The sequence below is a fragment of the Oncorhynchus mykiss genome, chromosome 22, assembly GCF_057628025.1.
Source record: "Oncorhynchus mykiss isolate SJ-2025 chromosome 22, ASM5762802v1, whole genome shotgun sequence".
Taxonomy (NCBI): Eukaryota; Metazoa; Chordata; class Actinopteri; order Salmoniformes; family Salmonidae; genus Oncorhynchus; species Oncorhynchus mykiss.
This window is the reverse complement of record NC_143043.1, coordinates 20,173,569-20,198,359: the sequence shown is the minus strand read 5'-3', so window position 1 is coordinate 20,198,359 and position 24,791 is coordinate 20,173,569. Positions and strand designations below refer to the sequence as shown.

General features: G+C 46.9%; 1 protein-coding gene across 8 annotated transcripts in view; it reads left to right on the top strand.

Moving 5' to 3' along the window:
- The window catches only part of fmnl2a (formin-like 2a), a 91,049-nt gene that overhangs the window by 39,529 nt on the left and 26,729 nt on the right, over nt 1–24,791 (top strand). For all 8 annotated transcript variants that reach the window (XR_016490558.1, XR_016490557.1, XM_036958905.2 and 5 more), the window contains exons 2-6: nt 151–234; nt 5,846–5,926; nt 12,902–12,978; nt 15,246–15,329; nt 16,125–16,274. Coding sequence is in view for 6 of the 8 variants with exons in the window: in XM_036958905.2 (XP_036814800.2) it covers nt 151–234; nt 5,846–5,926; nt 12,902–12,978; nt 15,246–15,329; nt 16,125–16,274 (476 nt within the window). In the remaining 2 variants the exon portion in view is untranslated. The remainder of the gene's footprint in view (nt 1–150; nt 235–5,845; nt 5,927–12,901; nt 12,979–15,245; nt 15,330–16,124; nt 16,275–24,791) is intronic.

Genomic DNA, 24,791 nt, shown 5'->3' with positions numbered 1-24,791 from the left:
TTTGGGAACCATCCAGTTTACATTTCCCTCCCGCTTTGTCTGTGTTGTCTTCTGACAGTTCGGGTCGACGTTTCGTCATTGTTTTACATGTTATTATTGGCACCTGTGTGAAAGTGTCTTGTGGTGATGTTTTCCCTGATTCTCTTTCAGAATTCGATGAACCTTCCTCCAGACAAAGCGCGACTACTGCGGCAGTACGACAACGAGAAGAAGTGGGAGCTCATCTGTGATCAGGTGGGATGTTGCTCTATCAATAATCTGTTCACAAACTCCTAGTTTGGGATCTCATGTCCGGTGTGTCAGTGACTCACAAGTCTAACCAATGGCGAGGGCACTCTGTGGCTGCATCCCATGTATCACCATGTTTCCTATATAGTGCACTACTTTAGACCAGAGCCCATTTGGAACCGGGTCAAAAGTGCTCGGCCCTTCTGCCAGTGTGGAAAAGAGGAGAGTGAGAGAGGGACCACCAAGCACCCGCTCAGGCTGAGGATACCATTGATACGAAGCCACCCTGAACACAATGAAGCTGTCGTACACCAAGTGATGTGTGAGGTGGTCTGGCATTTCTCAATGCAACCCTATTCCCAATTTAGTGCACTACTTTTGACCACGGGACCATAGGGTTTTGGTCAAACGTTTATTTTTGCATCTATATAGGGAATACTATAGGGTGCTTTTTGGGACACAGTGTCAGAATGACACTTCTCCTTCTAAACAAAGATTGATCAAGTAGTGGTGTAGGGATCGACTGGTGTAAATCTGTCCTGGAATTTTTTTGGCGTGAGATGTGATACGCCGGGATCCAATATTTTCTTCACTGTTTGTGCAAACAAAGTTGGATCGTGTTTTCTAAAAAAATTGACTCCTGGGTTTTCATGTTTGCCGTCAAAATAACGAACCCATGTTAAAGCCTTGAATAATATGCTTTTCCATGTCACGATATAGCTACACCGAGTTTCTCAATGTATAATCATGGTAACTGCGATGTTCGTAGGGGTAACCAGAGAAACAAGGCTGATAAGTACATTAGCTTTTAACAATATTTATCCTGAAAAAATATTCAGAGGGGTTGAATTATTCAATTCTTGGGGGGAAATTAAGGAGATCGATCAAATATTAAAGATGCTCTCACAACAAAAACAATGTGAGGAGATGATTCGAAGGAGGCCTGCATGAAGAACATGCTGAATTCATCAATGTCCAATTATCCTCATCAGAGACTGTAATCACCTAACGAGCCTTACTCTGACCCTCAGTAGACCTCTCTCATCTACATCATGGGTTCGTCCCAAATGGCGTAGGGACTGCTTTTGACCAGAGACCTGTGGGCCTTGGTCTTAAGTAACAAACTAAATAAAAAATAGAGTGCCATTTGGGACATAGAGCATGGCTTTTCTGTTTGTCAATGCCATGTGGATGGAATGTTGGTACAGCAATGTTTTTGAGAGATGGGTCGTTTCACAAAAAGAGTACCTTTTGATATTTGTACATTATTTTTTTTTTACCCTGTTTTCTCCCCAATTTCGTGGTATCCTATTGGTAGTTACGGTCTTGTCTCATCGCTGCAACTCCCGTACGGACTCGGGAGAGGCGAAGGTCGAGAGCCGTGCGTCCTCCGAAACACGACCCAACCAAGCCGCACTGCTTTTTGACACAATGCCCACTTAACCCGGAAGCCAGCCGCACCATTGTGTCGGAGGAAGCACCATGCACCTGGACACCGTGTCAGCGTGCACTGCGCCCGGCCCATCACAGGACTCGCTAGTGTGTGATGCAGTGCCTTAGACCACTGTGCCACTCGGGAGGCCCTTATTTAACTTTTTCATAGGAAAATTTGTTTTTCATTAAGTTGAAAATGAGCTTTGTATTAGAGGTCGACCGATTATGATTTTTCAACGCGGATACCGATACCGATTATTGGAGGACCAAAAAAAGCCGATACCGATTAATCTGACAATTTCTATATATATATATTTGTAATAATGACAATTGCAACAATACTGAACTTTTATTTTAACTTAATATAATACATAAATAAAATCAATTTAGTCTCAAACAAATAGTGAAACAAGTAAAATTTGGTTTAAATAATACAAAAACAACGTGTTGGAGAAGAAAGTAAAAGTGCAATATGTGCCATGTAAGAAAGCTAACGTTTCAGTTCCTTGCTCAGAACATGAGAACATATGAAAGCTGGTGGTTACTTTTAATGAGTCTTCAATAATCCCAGTTAAGAATTTTTAGGATGAGTTATTTTAGGAATTATAGGAATATTTCTCTATACCATTTGTATTTAATATACCTTTGACTATTCTATGTTCTTATAGGCACTATAGTATTGCCAGCCTAATCTTGGGAGTTGATAGGCTTGAAGTCATAAACAGCGCAGTGCTTGAAGCATTATGAAGAGCTGCTGGCAAACGCAGGAAAGTGCTGTTTGAATGAATGCTTACGAGCCTGCTGCTGCTGCCTACCACCGCTCAGTCAGACTGCTCTATCAAATCATAGACTTAATTATAATATATTAAACACACAGAAATACGAGCCTCAGTTTCCGGATTTGACCATATTAATGACCTATCATTTCAAACACAAAACGTTTATTCTTTCAGTGAAACAGAACCGTTACGTATTTTATATAACGGGTGGGACTCATTTTGTGGAATGACCCAGTTATTCACGGTGCTTCATCCTCAGCTATAGATTGGGAAAGCCCTTGAAGCAAAGTGTCTCTCGACTTGTTCCTCCTACAACACAGGAGAGAGACATCTGCTTTCCCCATTCATAGAGGAGTTGTAACGATTTGCTCGATCAGCTGCCTGACGGCCCAGTATGGTGCATGTTAATTGATTCCTCTCTGTCCCTTTGAAATGGGAGAAGTTTCTCTCATCTCCTTCTCCTCTTCCTTTTCCTGTCCCTCTCATCCACACTGCAGTGCTGTTTCTGAGAATGGGGGAGAAGCAAGCTGCCTGGGATTTTAAAGAGATTCTCCGGTACTTTTGTATACTTTTTAGCCAGTACGTCTGGAAGTAGCCCTCACAATCCAAAAGTGGTCCCCAAATATGTCGTAGTAAGTCACGTATGTGCAGATATGTGCACCACGTCATTGCTCTCGCTCTCTGCTGCGTCCAGTGAGCCGTTGGGCCCGCCCTGCAACCTCATTGGATAGTGCTGAGCAGGCCTCTTTCTAGCTGTCACTCAAATGCAAGAGACTGAGGCAAGAAATCTAAATGCTAGCGGGCTGGCCCACGTGGGGGGAAATGTAGGGAAATTTACACGGCACAGCTTCACGAACTCAGTCGCTTTCGCACTTGGGATTTCGTGGCTAATTGAGGTATGACAGTAATTCTGCTCAAAGATTATGCATGAATGAACTACACATTGACACATCCAGCCTAAAGCGGGAGGTTTCTTAGTCGCCAAAGTACCGGAGCATGTCTTTAACTCAGGGCTTTACAACGGCGGCTCGGTTGTAATTACCAGGAATTCACTCCTCTTTATCTGGCGGCTATACCAAGCTCCTCTTTCCCTCCACACACAGGATATTACATAAGCTCCTGGCACAGTGCCCTTTAACCCCTACCCTCCCAGTCTCCCACTTCCTACTCTCCCAGCTCCTTTAACTCCTACCCTCCCAGTCTCCCACTTCCTACTCTCTCAGCTCCCTTAACCCTCACCTTCCCAGTCTCCCACTTCCTACTCTCCCAGCTCATTTAACCCCCACCTTCCCAGTCTCCCACTTCCTACTCTCCCAGCTCCTTTAACCCCCACCTTCCCAGTCTCCCACTTCCTACTCTCCCAGCACCTTTAACCCTCACCTTCCCAGTCTCCCACTTCCTACTCTCCCAGCTCATTTAACCCCCACCTTCCCAGTCTCCCACTTCCTACTCTCCCAGCTCCTTTAACCCCCACCTTCCCAGTCTCCCACTTCCTACTCTCCCAGCACCTTTAACCCCCACCTTCCCAGTCTCCCACTTCCTACTCTCCCAGCTCCCTTAACCCCCACCTTCTCAGTCTCCCACTTCCTACACTCCCAGCTCCCTTAACCCCCACCTTCTCAGTCTCCCACTTCCTACTCTCCCAGCTCCCTTTACCCCCACCTTCCCAGTCTCCCCCTCCCCTGTCTTACTCAGCCCCCATGCTGCATGTGCAGAGGAGAGGAGGAGGGATTCTACTGCAGTCTAGATCGAATCCAGACCACTACCCTTCCTATATCCTCTCTCAGACCACTTGTATAGCTGTCCTAGACCATGTAGGAACTCTCTTTTATATGTGCCCCTATGAATCTCATATACTTTCTCTACTCTATAGGCCCGCCACATATATTCATTTCCCTGTCCTTTTCTATCAGCAACATATGCAGCCTGTCTGTCACCAACAATGGTTTCCATGTTTGAGGCCTAAATAACACCCCATATCTTGCACTACTTTTGACCAGAGCCCTGTGGGTGACCCTATGGGCCCGGGTCAAAAGTAGTGCAGTATAAAGGGAATAGGGTGCCAGTTGGGACTGAAAGGCACTCACTCACGCATTGATGTGACGGCCGAGGCCATCGCCATCATCACACAGCCAGCAATGGGATGATCAAACCGCTCGCCCCCGAAACATAAAAACCACTCTGTCTGCGTCCCTGCATGTCTGACCTGGGTTGCCTAGCGACATGTAGTGAGCTCTGGAGCACCGTGGAGGAAGGGGGGGGGGGGAACCTGCCTACTGCCAGTCGGTCAGTGCAGCCGGGGGTAGCCAGCCTGCCTCTTGAGCTCTTAGTAGGCACAGATGAACCACCGCAGTGCATAAATACAGCATAGACACAAAGCTATTGTGTGGGAACAGGAGCTGTGTGGATTAGTTAATCATCCTTCTGGACTGGCCACTTTTTTTGTCCCGAATGGCACCCTATTCCATATATGGTGCACTACTTTTGACCAGAGTCCATCAGACTACCTCTGCCAGGGTGGTAGCTAACAGCACGCTGAGGTATATTGGTCACGTCCACTCCAGTGCGAGTGGAGAGTCAATCAGACATAGGGCCTGTCCGAAATGACACCCTATTCCCTATATAGTGCACTTTCTGGGGATTGTAGTACACCATATAGGGAATAGGGTGCCGTCTGGGACTCAGACTCATTCAAACAGACTGCTTCCCAGCTCTCCAGCCTCTCACAACACAACAAAGCCCTATGATTTACATTGACTGGATGGATGATGGTGATTCATGATGGGGCTTTTGCGTGATTCGATAATATAAAGAGGGGTGTCCGTCTCAAGATCAGCTGTTATTGTATCCACCACCAGCTGGTTTCACATTAAGACGAGGGATTCAAAAAGGAGTCTGATTTTGGGGTCCCTGTGAGTGATGATCTGATGGCCTTTGATGCTAGTGCCGTTACAAAACAACCGCAATGTTTCTGAGTCCGCAGGCTTGAGCAAAGTAGCTAGGCTCGTAACCGCTGCTGAACAAAAAGTAAAGTATTCGAATGTGTCTTGTGTGTTCTCTCTCTCCTCCTCTCTTTCTACTCCTCTCTCTTTCTCTCGCTCTCTTTCTCTCGCTCTCGCTCTCTCTCCTCTCGCTCTCCTCTTTCTCTCTCCTCTCTCGCTCTCTTCTCGCTCTCTCTCCTCTCTCTTCTCTCTCGCTCTCTTCTCGCTCTCTCTCCTCTCGCTCTCTCTCCTCTCTCGCTTTCTTCTCGCTCTCTTCTCTCGCTCTCTCTCCTCTCTCTCGCTCTCTCTCCTCTCTCTCGCTCTCTCTCCTCTCTCTTGCTCTCTCTCCTCTCGCTCTCCTCCTCTCCTCTCCTCTTTCTGTCTCCTCTCTCGCTCTCTCACTCTCCTCTTTCTCTCTCCCAGGAACGATTCCAAGTGAAGAACCCACCTCACACATACATCCAGAAGCTGAGGGGTTATCTGGACCCAGCGGTCACCAGGAAGGTGAGTGAGTGTTGATTGTTCCCAACCAACTGTTCCACTGCCTCAGCCTCTTCCTTCCCCTTTCAACCAGCTCCACACCACCAGGATATCCCAGCGTCCCTATGGCTGTGGAAAGAAGGCCCAGTGGCCCCGAGAAGTAGTGGACCCCTTGGCGTTAAAGGGACATTGCACGTTCAAATCAAAAATGTGTCAGATGTTTTCAGACCTCTAATGTCAAGATGAAACCACGACCCACGGCAATCGGTTGCGTAGATCCAGCTACTGTATGTCTCCACCCCAAATGAGTGCACCGTCATCATGGGAAATAGGCATATAGGTGTCCTTCTGACTACTTTTGAGGTCTGAAAACATCTGACACAATGTCATTTGTGAGTGAAATGTCCCTTTAAACATGGCCTTACAGAGCCTCACCATAGTTTAAAGGAGTGTTATGATATCATCCCCGCAACTTGCTGGTGGCAGCAGCAGGGGAGTGAAGCAGCCTGTACTGGCTGAGGATGACTCTCTGGCCACAGAAGGGGAGTTTGGGGTGTGGTTTTTTTCCTTCTAAAGTACAGTGTCAGCCAACCTTCAGGCCTTGCCAATAAGGCAGAGTTTTGGCTCGCGGAGAGCGATAGTGCTGCTGTGAGAAGGGTCTGCGTCCGCAATCGCACCCTATTCCCTTTATAGTGCACTACTTTTGGCCAGGGCCGGGAGGGTATATCGGAAAGTATCTAGGGAATAGGGTGCTATTTGGGTCGGCGGCGTCGTCTTTCTCTCTGTGATTAAAAACAAATGAACTGAATGACTGTGCCAGAATAACAGCAAACTGTTCCGGATCATTTCATTACGCTGAACTGACTGGAGTGAACGTTTCAAGAGCCACATTGTACGCTCGCGGCGGCACGACGAGAGCGAGAGTTCAGATCTGTAGCTGGCGATGGATGTGACGACAGCGACACAAATAGGATGTCTGTCTCTGCTATCCTAGGCTAATGTTGAATTATTTACAGCGTTGTTCGTTTTTTTTTTCTCATAGTGTTGAACGTTTGTCCCTCGTCCCCTTCCGCGATAGAAAGAGCAAAGGGAATGTGTTATGCAACGTGTATTTTGGCACTCCTGCACCCCATAGCTGCATTATCGATGTAGTCTTAACGTCTATCCAAAATGGCACCCTATTCCCTTTCTGGTGCACTGCTTTGAACCAGATCCCTATGGGGGTGCCGTTTGGGACGCATCCTTGGTACACTGTTTTTAATGATACCCGAACAGGGTTGAAAGATCAGCGTTTCTCTCTGGAGACGGAGATGAAGGAGAATGGGAGGAAGAAGGTTGAGGAACAAAATAGGCGAGGAGAAGAGAGGAATAGAATAGAGGAATAGAAAGAGGGAACAGAGTGGATGGTGGATGAGAAGTGCTCTTATTGTAGGCAGACGTAAGACTGAGGACGAGTGTACTGTGGGATGGGGCATGTTTCCTCTGCATCCCAAATGACACCCTTATTTCCTATACTGTTGACCAGGGCCTAGTCACAAGTAGTGCACCATATAGGGATTAGGGTGCCATTTGAAACACAGCCGTAGTGTGTGGGAGGAGGGCTCCCAGATGACGGAAGTGACTGGTCCAGGTTTACTCTGTCTGTCTGTGTCTCTCTCTCTCTCTCTGTCAGGGTATAAACACGTAGCACTGCGATGGCTGAAGGAAGGATTTATTACACACTATGTGCATCCCAAATGGCACCCTATTCCCTATAGTGCCTTACTTATGGGTCCATGGGGAGACCCATAGGGCTCTGGTCAAAAGTAGTGCACTATATAGGGGTTAGGTTGCCATTTGGGATGTGGCCACTGACTCCAGGGCCTGCATACAGTAGGTTAGCCCTCGCTCCCTTTGTTTGTCTAGCAGCGCTGACCATAGTATGGTCGTCCTCTACCTTTATTGAAAACGTCTGTCACAATCGGACCGAGAGGCACCAGCTCTTTATTTAAACAGGTCTGCTCTCGGAGGAGGAAAGACATCCCTGGCCCCCCCTGACCCCCCCGTGTTTATTTTCACATCGAAGCGTCGGCCTGTATGGGCCGTTTAGCCCCTGCCCTGGTAGAGAAGAACTGTGAGATACTCGGCTTTATACCCTGTTCCTACGGGGGTTATCGTGTCCCTCGCTGAGGTCAGCAGCCTGCACCAGGGGAGAGGGGGGAAGTGAGAGAGAGAGCGGTAAGGGGGCGAGAGAGAGGAGGGAAATTGAGAGAGAGGGTGAAATAGAGAGAGAGAGTCAGGGGAAATAAAGCGAGAGACGGGGAATGAGAGAGAGACAGAGAGAGAGAGAGAGAGACGGGGAAAGAGAGAGAGGCGGAGAAAGAGAGAGAGAGACGGGGAAAGAGAGAGACGGGGAAAGAGAGAGACGGGGAAAGAGAGAGAGACGGAGAAAGAGAGAGAGAGACGGGGAAAGAGAGAGACGGGGAAAGAGAGAGAGACGGAGAAAGAGAGAGAGATGGGGAAAGAGAGAGAAAGAGAGAGAGATAGAGAGAGACGGGGAAAGAGAGAGAGAGACGGGGAAAGAGAGAGAGAGACGGGGAAAGAGAGAGACGGGGAAAGAGAGAGAGAGACGGGGAAAGAGAGAGAGACGGGGAAGAGAGAGAGACGGGGAAAGAGAGAGAGACGGGGAAGAGAGAGAGACGGGGAAAGAGAGAGAGACGGGGAAAGAGAGAGAGACGGGGAAAGAGAGAGAGACGGGGAAAGAGAGAGAGACGGAGAAAGAGAGAGAGAGACGGGGAAAGAGAGAGAGAGACGGGGAAAGAGAGAGAGAGACGGGGAAAGAGAGAGAGAGACGGGGAAAGAGAGAGAGAGACGGGGAAAGAGAGAGACGGGGAAAGAGAGAGAGACGGGGAAGAGAGAGACGGGGAAAGAGAGAGAGACGGGGAAAGAGAGAGAGACGGGGAAAGAGAGAGAGAGACGGGGAAAGAGAGAGAGAGACGGGGAAAGAGAGAGAGACGGGGAAGAGAGAGAGATGGGAAAGAGAGAGACGGAGAAAGAGAGAGAGAGACGGGGAAAGAGAGAGAGAGAGACGGGGAAAGAGAGAGAGAGAGACGGGGAAAGAGAGAGAGAGACGGGGAAAGAGAGAGAGAGACGGGGAACGAGAGAGATAGAGACGGGGAAAGAGAGAGAGAGACGGGGAAAGAGAGAGACGGGGGAAGAGAGAGAGAGACGGGGGAAGAGAGAGAGAGACAGGGAAAGAGAGAGAGACAGAGAAAGAGAGAGAAAGAGAGAGACGGGGAAAGAGAGAGACGGGGAAAGAGAGAGACAGAAATGGGGAAAGAGCGAGAGAGAGATGGGGAAAGAGCAAGAGAGACGGGGAAAGAGCGAGAGAGACAGGGAAAGAGAGAGAGAGACAGAGAGAGAGAGACGGGGAAAGAGAGAGAGACGGGGAAAGAGAGAGAGAGAGACAGAGAAAGAGAGATGGGGAAAGAGAGAGAGAGATGGGGAAAGAGGGAGAGAGATGGGGAAAGAGAGAGACAAAGAGGGACAGGGAAAGAGAGAGAGAGACGGGGAAAGAGAGAGAGAGAGACGGGGAAAGAGAGAGAGAGAGAGACGGGGAAAGAGAGAGAGAGAGAGAGACAGGGAAAGAGAGATAGAGACGGGGAAAGAGAGACATGGGGAAAGAGAGAGAGAGATGGGGAAAGAGAGAGAGAGATGGGGAAAGAGAGAGAGAGAGAGAGACACGGGGAAAGAGAGAGAGTTATGGTTTTTACATTCCTGCTCAGCCCCCTTCTCTTCAGACTCAAACAATTGCCACTTTGTGCCTCTGTGGAGAGCCGGAGCTGGAGGTCATTGCCTCCGCTTTACATATGCAGGCCCAGTGCATTCCGCTCAGCCAATAGACAGCCAAGGAGGAAGATTTCCATTCCAAAAAGTTCACAAGAATGTATCAGCCTTTGATTTGTTTCCAGAATGACCCCTCTGGAGCGGGCACAGCTCCACACTCTCTACCTCTTTCTCTCGCTTTCCCCATGTTTTCTCTGTTCTCTACTTTCTCTTTCCCTGCTCTATCGCTCTCTTCTCTTTCCCTCTACTCTCTCCCCGCTCTCTCTTTTTACCCCTGCTCGTTTTCCCTGCTTTATTTCTCTCTCCCCGCTTTCTCTCCTCTGTTTCACCCTGCTCTCTGTCCTCTCTCTCTCCTCTATATCCCCTACTCTCTGTCCTCTCTCTCTCCTCTATATCCCCGTAGTCTCTGTCTCCTCTCCTCTATATCCTCCTACTCTATGTCCTCTATATCCCCCTACTCTCTGTCCCCTCTCTCTCTCTCTCTCCTCAAATCCCCCTACTCTGTCTCTCTCTCTTCTATATCCCTACTCTCTGTCCCTCTCTCTCTCCCTCTATATCCCCCTACTGTCTGTCCTCTCTCTCTGTCCTCTATATCCCCTACTTTCTGTCCTCTCTCTCTCTCATCTATACCCCCCTTCTCTCTGTCCTCTCTATCCTCTATATCCCCCTACTCTCTGTCCTCTCTCTCCTGTATACCCCCCTACTATCTGTCTCTCTCTCTCCTCTATATCCCCTACTCTTGTAATCTCTGTCTCTCTCTCCTTATATCCCCCTACTCTCTGTCCTCTCTCTCTCTCCTCTATATCCCCTACTCTCTGTCCTCTCTCTCTCTCTCTATATCCCCTACTCTGTCATCTCTGTCTCTCTCTCTCTCCTCTATATCCTCCTACTGTCTGTCTCTCTCTCTGTCCTCTATATCCTCCTACTCTCTGTCCTCTCTCTCTCTCCTCTATATCCCTGACTCTCTGTCCTCTCTCTCTCTCTCCTCAAAATCCCTTACTCTCTGTCCTCTCTCTCTCCTCTATATCCCCCTACTCTGTCCTCTCTCTCTCTCCTCTATATCCCCTACTGTCTGTCCTCTCTCTCTGTCCTCTATATCCCCCTACTCTCTCTCCTCTCTCTCTCCTCTATATCCTCCTACTCTGTCCTCTTTCTCTCTCTCCTCTATATCCTCCTACTCTCTGTCCTCTCTCTCTCTCCTCTATATCCCCCTACTCTCTGTCCTCTCTCTCTGTCCTCTATATCCCCCTACTCTCTGTCCTCTCCTCTCTCTTCTATATCCCCCCTACTCTGTCTCTCTCTCCTCTCTCCTCTATATCCCCCTACTCTCTGACGTCTCTCTCTCCTCTAATCCCATAGTCTCTGTCCCCTCTCTCTCTCCTCTATACCCCCCTACTCTCTGTCCTCTCTCCTCTATATCCCCCTACTCTCTGTCCTCTCTCCTCTATACCCCTACTCTCTGTCCTCTCTCCTCTATATCCCCCTACTCTCTGTCCTCTCTGTCCTCTCTCCTCTATATCCCCCTAGTCTCTGTCCTCGCTCTCTCTCCTCTTTATCTCCCTACTCTCTGTCCTCTCTCTCTCTCTCTCCTCTATATCCCCCTACTCCTTTGTAATCTCTGTCTTTCTCTCTCTCTCCTCTATATCCTCCTACACTCTGTCCTCTCTCTCTCTCTCCTCTATATCCCCCTACTCTCTGTCCTCTCTCTCTCCTCTCTCTCTATATTCTCATACTCTCTGTCCTCTCTCTCTCTCCTCTATATCCCCCTACTCTCTGTCCTCTCTCTCCTCTCTCCTCAATATCCCCCTACTCTCTGTCCTCTCTCTCTCTCCTCTATATCCCCCTACTCTCTGTCCTCGCTCTCCTCTCTCCTCTATATCGCCATACTCTCTGTCCTCTCTATCCTCTTTCCTCTGCTCTCTCTGGGTCTGCGCTGGTAGAACAGCTGGTAGTACTTAGTGAGGAGTGGGGTGTGTATGTGTGTACGTGACTGTGTATGTGTGTGGGCGGGGGGTGTCAAGGAGTCTGCGCAGTAGCCTTAGCACTTGCTCTGATTTCCACACAATGGGTCTCCTCCCTAATACAATTACACTCTGTTTCTCATCTCCACATGGGCCAAACACACACACCACCTCCACCCAGCCCAGTACTACGAGCCCAGAGAAGCCCTGGCAATGGGAACGTCCCTGTACTGCTCTCTCTCGCTCTCTGTGTTTATAACACTTGAGTCTAGCTCTGTTTGTTTCCTCCCTGATAGACACAGGGTGCATCCCAAACTGCGCTCTATTCCCTACACTATGCACTATGGGCACAGCATGGAACGGGAAGGCAAGGCCACAGCCAAACTGGGTGGATATGGATACTGGGAGCCTCCTCCTCGGTCTATGTCATTGGTGATGCAATGATTTCACTCTCTGTCATCATTGAGATTTCTTCCTCTGAACTAGTAGTGAGCAACATTGGTTCTTCTGGCCGTTGATTATGAATGCCTGCTAGCGAGCCCCGTCGCTCACGCTTGTGCCTTTTCTATTCCTCCTCCTCCTCACAGTTGTGGCGCAACAGGCCGCAGGGCTTTTGTTTGGAGAGAGGGAGAGGGAGAGAGAGAGAGAGAGGGGGAGAGGGAGAGAGAGAGAGGGGGAGAGAGAGAGAGAGGGAGAGAGAGAGTATATTCACATGCAGGTCAGGTCATACACTTCAGTCCCCTGAGCGTTTTCTCCCGGCGGTAAAACCACGGTAACAGCACACAGGACAAGAATGGATCTACGGTCGGTGTGTGCAAAGGGCCCGGCAGCTCAAATACAAGCCAGGACCAATTTAATGAGTTGAATATATCCGCGTCCCAAATGGCACCTTATTGCCTATATAGTGCATACTTTTGACCAGGGCCCATTAAAAAAAACAAGTGTACGACATAGGGAATAGAGTGCCATTTGGAATGCGCAGAAGATTCTATTGTCCCATAAGGAGGAACTTTTTTCTGGAGAACCAGGGAATGTATTTGAAGTTCCCAGATTTGTGCAGCCCTATTCAAGACAAGGAAACACACACATTCTCTTCAGGACATTTCCCTTTCGGGAATGGCAGCGGTGGTGTCTGTTATCTGATTTAGGATTTATAACCTGCCCGACCAGAGGGATGAAACATTAATAATAATTCCCTTTCTTTGCCCCCCAGAAATTCCGACGGAGAGTGCAGGAGTCCACCCAAGTCCTGAGAGAACTGGAAATTTCGTTAAGGACAAATCACATAGGGTGGGTGGCAATTGATATGTGTGTGTGGATGTGAAAGTGTTGTCTGCGTCCCAAATGGCACCCTATTCCCTGAGGGCCTGTTGAAATGGTGTGCGCTATAAGGGAATGCCATTTGGACGCATGCCAGGTCAGCTGTGGTCCCAGGGAGTATGAAGCCGGGGTGCATGCTGGGAGCTATAGTCAGGATGAGGCAAGAGTAAGGGACAGCAGGATGCAGCGGGGCTGATGGGACGGGGCAAGGTCACCGGTGACACGGTAGACAACACTGGCAGACAGTTGTGAGGGACAGGAAGACACGGGCTTGCGTCCCAAAGGGCACTCTATTCCCTACCTGGGTCCTGGTCAAAAGTAGGGCACTACATAGAGAAAAGGGTGACATTTGGGACTCTGTTGCAGAAAGGGGACCAGACAGCCACAGTCTGTACCATCAACACACAGACTCCAGCTAGTCAGGCACTATAACACAACAACGGTTACAGGATCTCAGGGTCCCAACAACACCAACTCACTCACTCACTCACTCACTCACTCACTCACTCACTCACTCACTCACATACACACTGAACCACAAAGCCGAGTCACGTTGGAGGAAGTCTGTCTCCCAAACAAAGCCAGGAGGGGGGGCATTGTTTACGTGGATTATCTCGTGCCTTGTTTTAGTGACCTTATGTCGCTAAGCTAGATTACATTAATAATCGACCTAATCTAGATGAGATAATGAAGCATTATCTTTTCCCAGAGAGAGACTGAGGGAGTGGGAGGGAGGGCGGCGGTTATAAAGAAGGGGGGGGGGGGGGGGGGGGGGGGGGGGGGGGGCAGAAACCAGAAGAAATCAGTGTGATGACCAGTAGGCTACATAACAATCAGTCCTTTTCAGAGAAGACACGTCTTGCGTCTACTGATAGTGGAGATAGCGTTTTTCTCAGTAAGCACTGAGTACAACACAGCCTTTCAATTGTTTTCACCTCGTTCAATTGTTGACAAGTTACATTGTCATATTCTGAATCAAACTGTTGCTGTTGTGGTCACGACTCGTGACTACCGTGCGTGCCTGTTTAAAGTCAGGTCACACCCCTCCACACCTTCGACGCATCCCAAATGGCACCCTATTCCCTTTACAGTACATTACTATTAAGGGCCCCCATGCCCTTTAAAGGATCCCTTTTTTATTAGCAACACAAGTCAGAATGCAGCCACGCCATAGTCAGACTGAGGGGCCCAGTTCATTAGGGCGCAGTTCCGCTTAAAGCCCTCCGTGTTTCAATCTGTTTTTGTCCCGTCAGTGCCTAATGAATGGGACCCTGCTCTCAGACGAGCACGTCCCTTGTTAGTGATCGTCACAGTACTTCTAAAGGCCTGGCCGTGTGTCACGCTCGGTGCAATCACCGCGCAATCACAGCCCGTTAAAGTAATTGGCCCCGTAAATAGACACGATGCTGGTGGAGTCGCAGAGAGAGAGAGAGAGAGAGAGAGAGAGAGAGAGAGAGAGAGAGAGAGAGAGAGAGAGAGAGAGAGAGAGAGAGAGAGAGAGAGAGAGAGAGAGAGAGAGAGAGAGAGAGAGAGAGAGAGAGAGAGAGAGAGAGAGAGAGGAGAGAGAGAGAGAGAGAGAGAGAGAGAGAGAGAGAGAGAGAGAGAGAGAGAGAGAGAGAGAGAGAGAGAGAGAGAGAGAGAGAGAGAGAGAGAGAGAGAGAGAGGAGAGAGAGAGAGAGAGAGAGAGAGAGAGAGAGAGAGAGAGAGAGAGAGAGAGAGAGAGAGAGAGAGAGAGAGAGAGAGAGAGAGAGACTGCAGATGAAAGCTCCACAGCATGCTGAATAGGTGGCCCACTTTTACACTGGTGGCGGTTAGAAAGGTAGAAATGGTCTTTTGATCATTGTCAAGGCCTTCCTGGCAGAGAAGAGAAGAGAGTGGAGCTGCCTATGTGTCTTTATATATGTGTGCGTGTTGCCGTATTCCACGGTACCACCAAGGCTTTGAAGTCCCCCAACCGGCTCATCGCTATTCCTCCCAGTGACAGATGGGAAGAGAGTGAGAGAAATGTGGGGGAAATCTAAATCTCTCTCTTCCCCCCCCCACCCCCCCCCTCTTCTAGCTAGATCACGTGTCAGACCCTTAGCACTTGACGTGTATCTCAACGATAATATGGCTGAATCCCAGACAGTTCTGCGTGTGTGATGTTTGTCGTGTGTCTCACACTGTGGGCCCACGTACTGTTTGTGTGAGCCGAGTGTTGTTCTTGGACTAACACCGGCTGTTATTTCTCCTTCTAGGTGGGTGAGAGAATTCCTCAATGACGAAAACAAAGGCCTGGATGTGTTGGTGGAGTATCTTTCTTTTGCGCAGTACGCTGTCACGTAAGTCCCCCTTCGCTCTGTTCACCCTATAGATGGACCTCGTCTCGCGCAGGCCCAGACAATGAGCACAATGGCCCTTTTCTGCCTAAACAGTGATGCATTTCCTCGACCAATGCTGCTACTGCTGCCTCGTTCTCAGAAACACCCGAGTCACTGGTCGAATGTGGTGACAGAACGGCTCCCGGGACCACTGGCTGCATCCCATTCACTACATAGCGCACTACTTTTGAACAGAGCCCTATGGGACACCCTATGGGCCCCGGTCAAAAAGTAGTGCACTACGTAGGGGAATAGTGCTGACATTTGGGACGTAGGCATTTTGCTCTGTTTGGCTTGTAGATTCAGTTACATTTGAAATGTACGTTCGTACCCTATGTTAATAGTCTGTCCAACGAGTATCAAATGGTTACCCCATCAATGAGTGTTGACCTTGATTCGCTTGGTACAAGTTAGCCCCCTGCCTTACCATTAGAAAATAGCCACGTCTATTTGGGAATTATTGCCCTGCTGAAATCTGAAATAAGAGCATCTCCATAATGTTGCACTTACGCAGAATTTGTATACCCTTCTACCTACTGATAGTGCGCTAAACAGTCTAGGGTTGTGTCCCAAATGGCACTCGATACCCTATGTAGTGCACTACTTTTACTACGTATGGGCCCTGGTCAAGACTAGTACACTTAAACGTGAATAAGTTGGCATTTGGGACACGGGCTTCGTCGGACTGTGATCAGAGAGTACAGTGATGTATTACGATCTCTTAAGTCTCCTGTCCTGCGTGTTCCTCCTCTCCAGGTTTGATGGCGACAGCGCGGAGAACAACCTGGAGAAGTCGGTGGACAAGCCCTGGAGCAGATCCATAGAGGACCTGCACGGGGGGAGTAACTTCCCGTCCCCCGTCAACGGGAACAGCATCTCCCGCGCCGGGCGACACTCCACGCTACGGTAAACCACACGCCTCAATACTGTTCCTAGGCTTGAAAAAAATGTAGATAACATAAAAATAAAAAAAAGAACCCCCAGATTTTCCAGGTATCCCAGTTTGACGTTTCCTAGAATCAAGAGGGAATAAGCATGACATCCGGAGTCCTCCAACCTTGATTTCTGGCAAAAGCTGGGGGTTTTGGGAAAGTTGCCGGACTCTAACCATACATTACAGGCTAGAAGCTACTATAAGGCTACGCCACAATGATAACGTAGTCAGAGTTCTGTATTTAAAACTGGATATGTGTGTGGTATCTACAAGGAATTGTTTGAGAAGTCCAGAATGGGGTTCACTTAGTCTGGATTGTTATAGTTCCCTAATTTGATGCTCTGGGTTCGTTCACGTGGTTGTCACGAACCGGCGCGAAGTCCGTAACAAAAAGGGAGACAATGTGGAGATAAGGAATAACAGAAATATATTTACTAACTGAAGTAACATAAATACAATTAACAATGGTGTGTGTTGTCGGTAATCAGTAGTGTAAGTGAGTGGTTGCGTGCATAAATGTGATCATGAGGGGTGTTGAAAGGTGCCAAAGCAAACAAACAAAACAACCACAAAAAATGCCACAACCAAAAATCTATCAGTGTGTCTGCATGGAGAGAGTCTCCTCAATGAATGGGGAAGAGGTGTATTTATCCCGGGACACACCCGAGCCCACGTGTGTCCCATTTCGCTGACGACCCTCCCGCCTCCGCCCACCGACATCCTATTAAGGAAAACAAGAGCAAAGAGAGAGAATTCAGGCAGACGGAGTGGGAGGGCCGTCACATGGTTGTATTTGACGTTTCTGAAGCCGCGCACATTTCATGTGATGTCTGAAAAAGTAGTTTGTTGTGGTCATGAGGCCCTGAAGGCTTTGAATGGCTTAAACCACCTTTCAGTCTGGCACGGATTGGAAGGATAGAGGACGGGGGTGGGTTTGTTTTCCATGGATACGTTCCAAATGGCACCCTATTCCTTAGATAGTGCTTTTGCCCAGAGCAATATGGGATTCCCTATGGGCCCTGGTCAAAAAAAAGGTTCACTACATAGGGAATAGGGTGCCATTTGGAACGTATCCATGGAAAACAAACCCACCCCCGTCCTCTATCCTGCAAATCCGTGCCAGACTGAAACGTGTCTTAAGCCATTTAAAGCCTTCCGGGCCTCATGACCACAACAAATGATCTTTTCAGACATCACATGAAATGTTATGGATTATGATATCTCTACCGCACATTGCTGACACTGGGGTTTTCATAGCTACTGAACAAGCCAGAAATCCCCATTTTCTAACAATATCTTTTCCACAGGGATTTTACAAATATGATATGTTATGTGATGAATATGATATGAATGATACACATTTTTTTATAATTTGGCCAACGTTGAAATTGTCCCCCTGCTTACGTTATTTAACCAGGTTCATCCAATTCTGCCTATTTCTGACTGTGCGTGTTAATCCCTGCTGTTGTCTCAATGATGTGCCAGAGTGTTATTCCCATTGACTTCTCACATAGACGGCTAATCCTTCTGTCTGACTGTGGTAACGTTGCAGAAAGGAAACCATTCGCACCATGTTGCACATGTCTTCTCAATCCCAACCAGAGGCGGCTGGTGGGAGGAGCTATAGGAGGACGGGCTCATTGTAATGGCTGGAATGGAGTCGATGGAACGGTATCAAACATTAATTATATTTATTCCATTCCAATTGTTACAATGAGCCCGTCCTCCTGTAGTTCCCCCCACCAGCCTCCGCTGATCCCAACACTATTCTAATTCACATATGGTGGATTAAGCTACATTAATTTTCAATGAATCTCAACTCACAACTCATGAGCTTCTTCTGGTAGGCTAGTGGGTGTGTCCCAAATGACACCCTGTTCCCTGTATGGTGCAACACTTTGATAGGTAATAGGGTGCCATTTGGGATGCATCCAGTGTGCTGGCACGTATGTACAAGGGGCTGTGGGGCTACAGTGTTAATACTCGTCTGTCCGAGTTTAGATCAAATGGAAGATCCTATAGGAGACTGAGGCTATAGCTGCGTCCCAAATGGCACCATATTACCTATATAGTGCACTACTTCTGTAGTAGTGCACTAGGGTGCCATTTAAGTGGCACCATACAGTGCATTCTGAAAGTATTCAGACCCCTTCCCCTTTTCCACATTTTGTTACGTTACAGCCTCATACTAAAATGTATTAAATAATGTTTTTTCCTTGTCAATCTAAACACAATATCCCATAATAACAGTGAAAACGTGTTTCTAGACATTTTAGCAGATACCTTATTTACATAAGAATTCAGACCCTTTGCTATGAGACTTGAAATTGAGCTCAGGTGCATCCTGTTTCCATTGATCATCCTTGAGATGTTTCTACAACTTGATTGGAGTCCACCTGCGATAAACTCAATTGATTGGACATGATTTGGAAAGGCACACACCTGTCTATATAAGGTCCCATAGTTGACAGTGCATGTCAGAGCAAAAACCAAGCCATGAAGTTGAAGGAATTGTCTGTAGAGCTCTGAGACAGGATTGTGTCAAGGCACAGATCTGGAGAAGGGTACCAAAACATTTCTGCACTATTGAAGGTCCCCAACAACACAGTGTCCTCCATCATTCTTAAATGGAAGAAATTTGGAACCACCAAGACTCCTCCTTGAGCTGGCCGCCCGGCCAAACTGAGCAATCGGGGTAGAAGGGCCTTGGTCAGGGAGGTGACCAAGAACCCGGGGTCACTCTGACAGAAAAAAAATAAAAACATGAGGTCGAAGGAATTGTCCGTAGAGCTCAGAGACAAGGTTGTGTCAAGGCACAAATCTGGGGAAGGGTACCAAAACATTTCTGCAGCATTGAAGGTCCCCAAGAACACAGTGGCCTCCATCATTCTTAAATGGAAGAAGTTTGGAACCACAAAGACTCTTCCTAGAGCTGGCCGCCCGGCCAAAATGAGCAAAGGCCTTGGTCAGAGAGGTGACCAAGGACCCAATGGTCACTCTGACAGAGCTCCAGAGTTCCTCTGTGGAGATGGGAGAACCTTCCAGAAGGACAACTATCTCTGCAGCACTCCACCAATCAGGCCTTTACGGTAGAGTGGCCAGACGGAAACCACTCCTCAGTAAAAAGCACATGACAGCCTGCTTTGAGTTTCCCAAGAGGTACCTAAAGGACTGAGAACATGATAAACAAGTTTATCTCGTCTGATGACACCAAGATTGAACTCTTTGGCCTGAATGCCAAGCGTCACATCCGGAGGAAACCAGGCACCATCCCTACGGTGAAGCATGGTGGTGGCAGCATCATGCTGTAGGGGATGTTTTTTAGCAGCAGGGACTGGGAGACTAGTCAGGATCCAGGGAAAGATGAATGGAGCAAAGTACAGAGAGATCCTTGATTAAAACCTGCTCCAGAGCTCTCAGGACCTCAGACTGGGGTGAAGGTTCACCTTCCAACAGGACAACAACCTTAAACACAGCTAAGACAACGCAGGAGTGGCTTCGTGACAAGTCTCTGAATATCCTTGAGTGGCCCAGCCAGAGCCCGGACTTGAACCTGATGAAACATCTCTGGAGAGACCTGAAAATTGCTGTGCATCGATGCTTCCCATCCAACCTGACAGAGTTTGAGAGAATGTGCATTGAAGAACGGGAGAAACTCCCCAAATACAGGTGTGTCAAGCTTGTAGCGTCATACCCAAGAAGACTCGAGGCTGTAATCGCTGCCAAAGTACTGATTAAATGGTCTGAATACTTATGTAAATGTCATATTTCTGTTCATTTTATTTGATTAATTTGCAAGAAAATAAAAAAAAATCTAAAAACCTGTTTTGGCTTTGTCATTATGGTGTATTGTGTGTAGATTGATGTGGGGGGAAAAAAACAATGTGCTGTATGTGAATGTGAGCTGTATGAAGGTGACAGCTGTGATGTTGACTGGTGTTCTGTCCTGGCCTTCGTCCTCTAGTCTCCTGCTCTGTGCTCCACTCTTCAGCAGCAGCAGGCAGGTCTACTTGAGGTGTCGCTCATGGTGCTGTCTGATAGATGTAGATGCCCGCAGCAACCCCCCCCCCCCCCCCCACACCTCAACCCCCCCTGGCTCCCCTACCTACCGACCTACCTGCCACTCACACACACACACACACACCCCGGGGTTTCCATGAGGAAAATTTGGCACCGGACAACCGTGACTGGCAAGATTTGAATTTACCGGATATTTGAGAAATGTACCGGGCGTCCATATGCATTGGGTGCGTAACGCATTATGTGCTCATAATCACCTTTAGATTGTCATTCATCACCTTTAGATTGTCATTCATCACCTTTAGATTGTCATTCATCACCTTTAGATTGTCATTCATCACCTTTAGATTGTCATTCATCACCTTTAGATTGTCATTCATCACCTTTAGATTGTCATTCATCACCTTTAGATTGTCATTCATCACCTTTAGATTGTCATTCATCACCTTTAGATTGTCATTCATCACCTTTAGATTGTCATTCATCACCTTTAGATTGTGATTCATCACCTTTAGATTGTCATTCATCACCTTTAGATTGTCATTCATCACCTTTAGATTGTCATTCATCACCTTTAGATTGTCATTCATCACCTTTAGATTGTGATTCATCACCTTTAGATTGTCATTCATCACCTTTAGATTGTCATTCATCACCTTTAGATTGTCATTCATCACCTTTAGATTGTCATTCATCACCTTTAGATTGTCATTCATCACCTTTAGATTGTCATTCATCACCTTTAGATTGTCATTCATCACCTTTAGATTGTCATTCATCACCTTTAGATTGTCATTCATCACCTTTAGATTGTCATTCATCACCTTTAGATTGTGATTCATCACCTTTAGATTGTCATTCATCACCTTTAGATTGTCATTCATCACCTTTAGATTGTCATTCATCACTTTTAGATTGTCATTCATCACCTTTAGATTGTCATTCATCACCTTTAGATTGTCATTCATCACCTTTAGATTGTCATTCATCACCTTTAGATTGTCATTCATCACCTTTAGATTGTGATTCATCACCTTTAGATTGTCATTCATCACCTTTAGATTGTCATTCATCACCTTTAGATTGTCATTCATCACCTTTAGATTGTCATTCATCACCTTTAGATTGTCATTCATCACCTTTAGATTGTCATTCATCACCTTTAGATTGTCATTCATCTTAACGGAATAGGAATTAGCCTGTAAAGTTGTAATAAAATAGAATGATGCTCTTAAACCAAAATGACAGTTTTTATTGAAAAGCATAGCAATGCCCGTTGCGTCTTCATCCCTTCTATATATCATGAATGAATATCATAATAAAAATAATTACAAACATGAGCCGAGAAGAACTAGTCTCCGACACGACTTCAAAATATAATATTTGTATAATGTAATTTGCCAATGACCTGTCCTATAGGCTATTTGTATAAAATGTGTAATTAATGAATAACAGAACACAGCTGTTTTCAAATACAATCAAGGCCTCTCTGATTTTATTTAGCAGCAGGTTAGGAGAATTAGCATAGCAGGTTAGGAAAAGTAGGTTAGGAAAAGGGTTAGGGTTAGCAAAAAGAAAAATCGATGCTGAACAAAATTATAAACGCAACATGCAACAATTTCAAAGATTTTACTCAGATTTATTGAAATATATTCATTAGGCCCTAATGTATGGCGTGGATCAGAAACCAGTCAGTATCTGGTGTGAGCACAATTTTGCCTCATGCAGCACGACACATCTCCTTCAGATAGAGTTGATCAGGCTGTTTATTGTGGCCTGTGGAATGTTGTCCCACTCCTCTTCAATGGCTGTGCAACATTGCTGGATATTGGCGGGAAATGGAACACGCTGTCGTACACGTCAATCCTGAGCATCCCAAATAAGCTCAATGGGTGACATGTCTGGTGAGTATGCAGGGCATGGAAGAACTGGGACATTATGTTCTACGCAACAGCTCTGGTGGACATTCGTGCTGTCAGCATGCCAATTGCACGCTCATCTGTGGCATTGTGTTGTGTGACAAACTGCACATTTTAAAGTGGCCTTTTGTTTTCCCCCAGCACAAGGTGCACCTGTGGAATGATCATGCTGTTTAATCAGCTTCTTGATATGCCACACCTGTTAGGTGGATGGATTATCTTGGCAAAGGAGAAATGCTCACTAATAGGGATGTAAACAAATTTGTGCAAAACATTTGAGAGAAATACACTTTTTTGTGTGTATTGACAATTTCGGAGGTATTTTATTTCAACTCATAAAACATGCAACCAACATGTTATGTTTATATTTTTGTTCCGTGTACTTTTGACAAGCTGGATCCCTTCTAGCCATGACCGGCCCGGCCCACTCCTCATTCCCACCGCGATTCAGCAACACAGAAGTGGAAAGCGTACACTCTAGGCAGCCACAAAATGAAGAAATGATCATGTTGGACAATCAAATGTGATATTAATAAACCAAATGAGTTCAGGCTGGTTCATTGAGAGAAAGCTTAGTTTACAATGCTCCTGTGGAACGAGGGCCCGCACCATACATTTACAAAAGCACTTGTTTCCAAAGCTCAAATTATACCTCACTCTTTTTACAGTTCTACTGGATGATGTTAATACATTTTATGTTTATTGTACTTTGAACTGTCGTGGTGTCGAGACTCGTGTCGGGTGATATACGGGGCCTATTGACAACTCTGTTTCCTACTAGTGATTGCAACATTGTAATGTGAAAAGTCGGTGACGATTTGTCCGTTTCCAAGCGCAACTGAATAAGTTCAACTGAAATGCATGATACACATCATTACTCTACTCTAGTCTATCAATCCATTCCAAATCTTTATACTATACATGACACGGGCGGCATATGTTGATCTGGCCTAGTGTGGCAGCAGAACTGCTAGGACTGGGCCTGACGAACACAATAATTTGCCTCTAATTCAATTGCGTTTGCGGTGGACCTTGGCCTGCTCAAAGACAGCCACTGCTTGTTGGGAAGTCAACACCTTGGAGCAGCTTGACTCACATCAGCCTCATTACTTTGTCCTTAAGAAGGCGAGATCATGAGGCTGTCTTCGTTCTGTTTTGATGAAAGAGACACCTCTCGGGCGGGCGCACTGGAGACAGATAATCAACACAATCTTCACCAATGTTGCCCAGTCAGGGTTCACTGAGCTGAAGTTCCTTGTGAGGGACCTCCAGTCTTTTGCGTGAGTAAGACTAGAAACACATCCAACTCTAATGTCTCAGCTGCTTGAGGATTTATTAGCCTATGATGTATATGTGCCTTTGACGTTGGAGCACATCCACTACAATGGAATTATTTTTTTCTCACAACAATTTGGACAGCAAATGTAGTTTATTTTATCGGCCTTGTTAAAAATAATATAATATTTACCTAGCTAACAGAAACCCTGACACACACACACAACCTGCTTCCATTACCAAGCTGTGTCCCAGTGTGTGAAGGGGAGCGAGGGGAAGTTAGGCCTATTTGTTCTGCTGCTAGTAACTCTATTGTGCTTACTGTAGAAATTAGATTTCTGTTCCCATTTAGAGCAAATGGCTGTTTGTACTGGCATTGTTTCTGGCCCCCTCTGTATATTGCTAGTTGTTCAATTAGTAACTGGCTGTAAACCAAACCCTTCTGTACATTCTTTAGTTTCCTCCTTACACAGACTGACAAGTGAAGGTTAATTAACATTAGCAATGTTAGTATTTATTCATTTTTCCCACATACAGAAACTTAGCCTTGTTGTAACAGTTTCACCCCCTCCAAGTCAATCATTGTTGTCACTTTTCTGATGTCATATTAAGAATTCTATGTATTTCTCTGAAAACCTCACTGCATACTTGGAAGGACGCCAAGCTCTTTAAAATGCCCAAAGTGTTCTCAAGGACGATGGTATGTCTTCTGTTTTTTTCTTTTCTTCCAGAGCTCCTTATTCAGGCTAGCCTACTGTAGTCTATAGTTGTGTCTGTCAACGTGTTGTTGTACTGTAGTGAGATGTGACTTAGAGTGTAAATCCCAAATGGCACCCTGTTCCCTGTGTAGTGTACTATTTGGCCCCGGTCAAAAGGAGTACACTGTACAAGGAGTAGGCTGCCGTTCGGGACTCAGCCTTAGACTAGGTAGCTGTAGTGTTGAAATAACGTCCACAAAAGCATAGCTGGAAGCCTTTTGGCGAACTTTCATTGGGTGGAATTTGGTACGCCACCACCAGGCCTGTCAACGCAAGCCTACTGGGCCGACATTGCAGCGGGGTGAATGACTGTCTCCTTTTGCTCATAGTCAAGTCATCACACATCATTCCATCTGTATGATTAAGAAACAATGTGCTCTCCAAGTCACTGGTGGCATCCCGAATGGCACCCTATTCCCAATGTGGTGCACTACGTTTGACCAGAGCCCTGGTAAAAAGAAGAAGAAGAAGAAAGTAGTGCACTATGTAGGGAGTAGGGTGCCATTCAGGATATAGA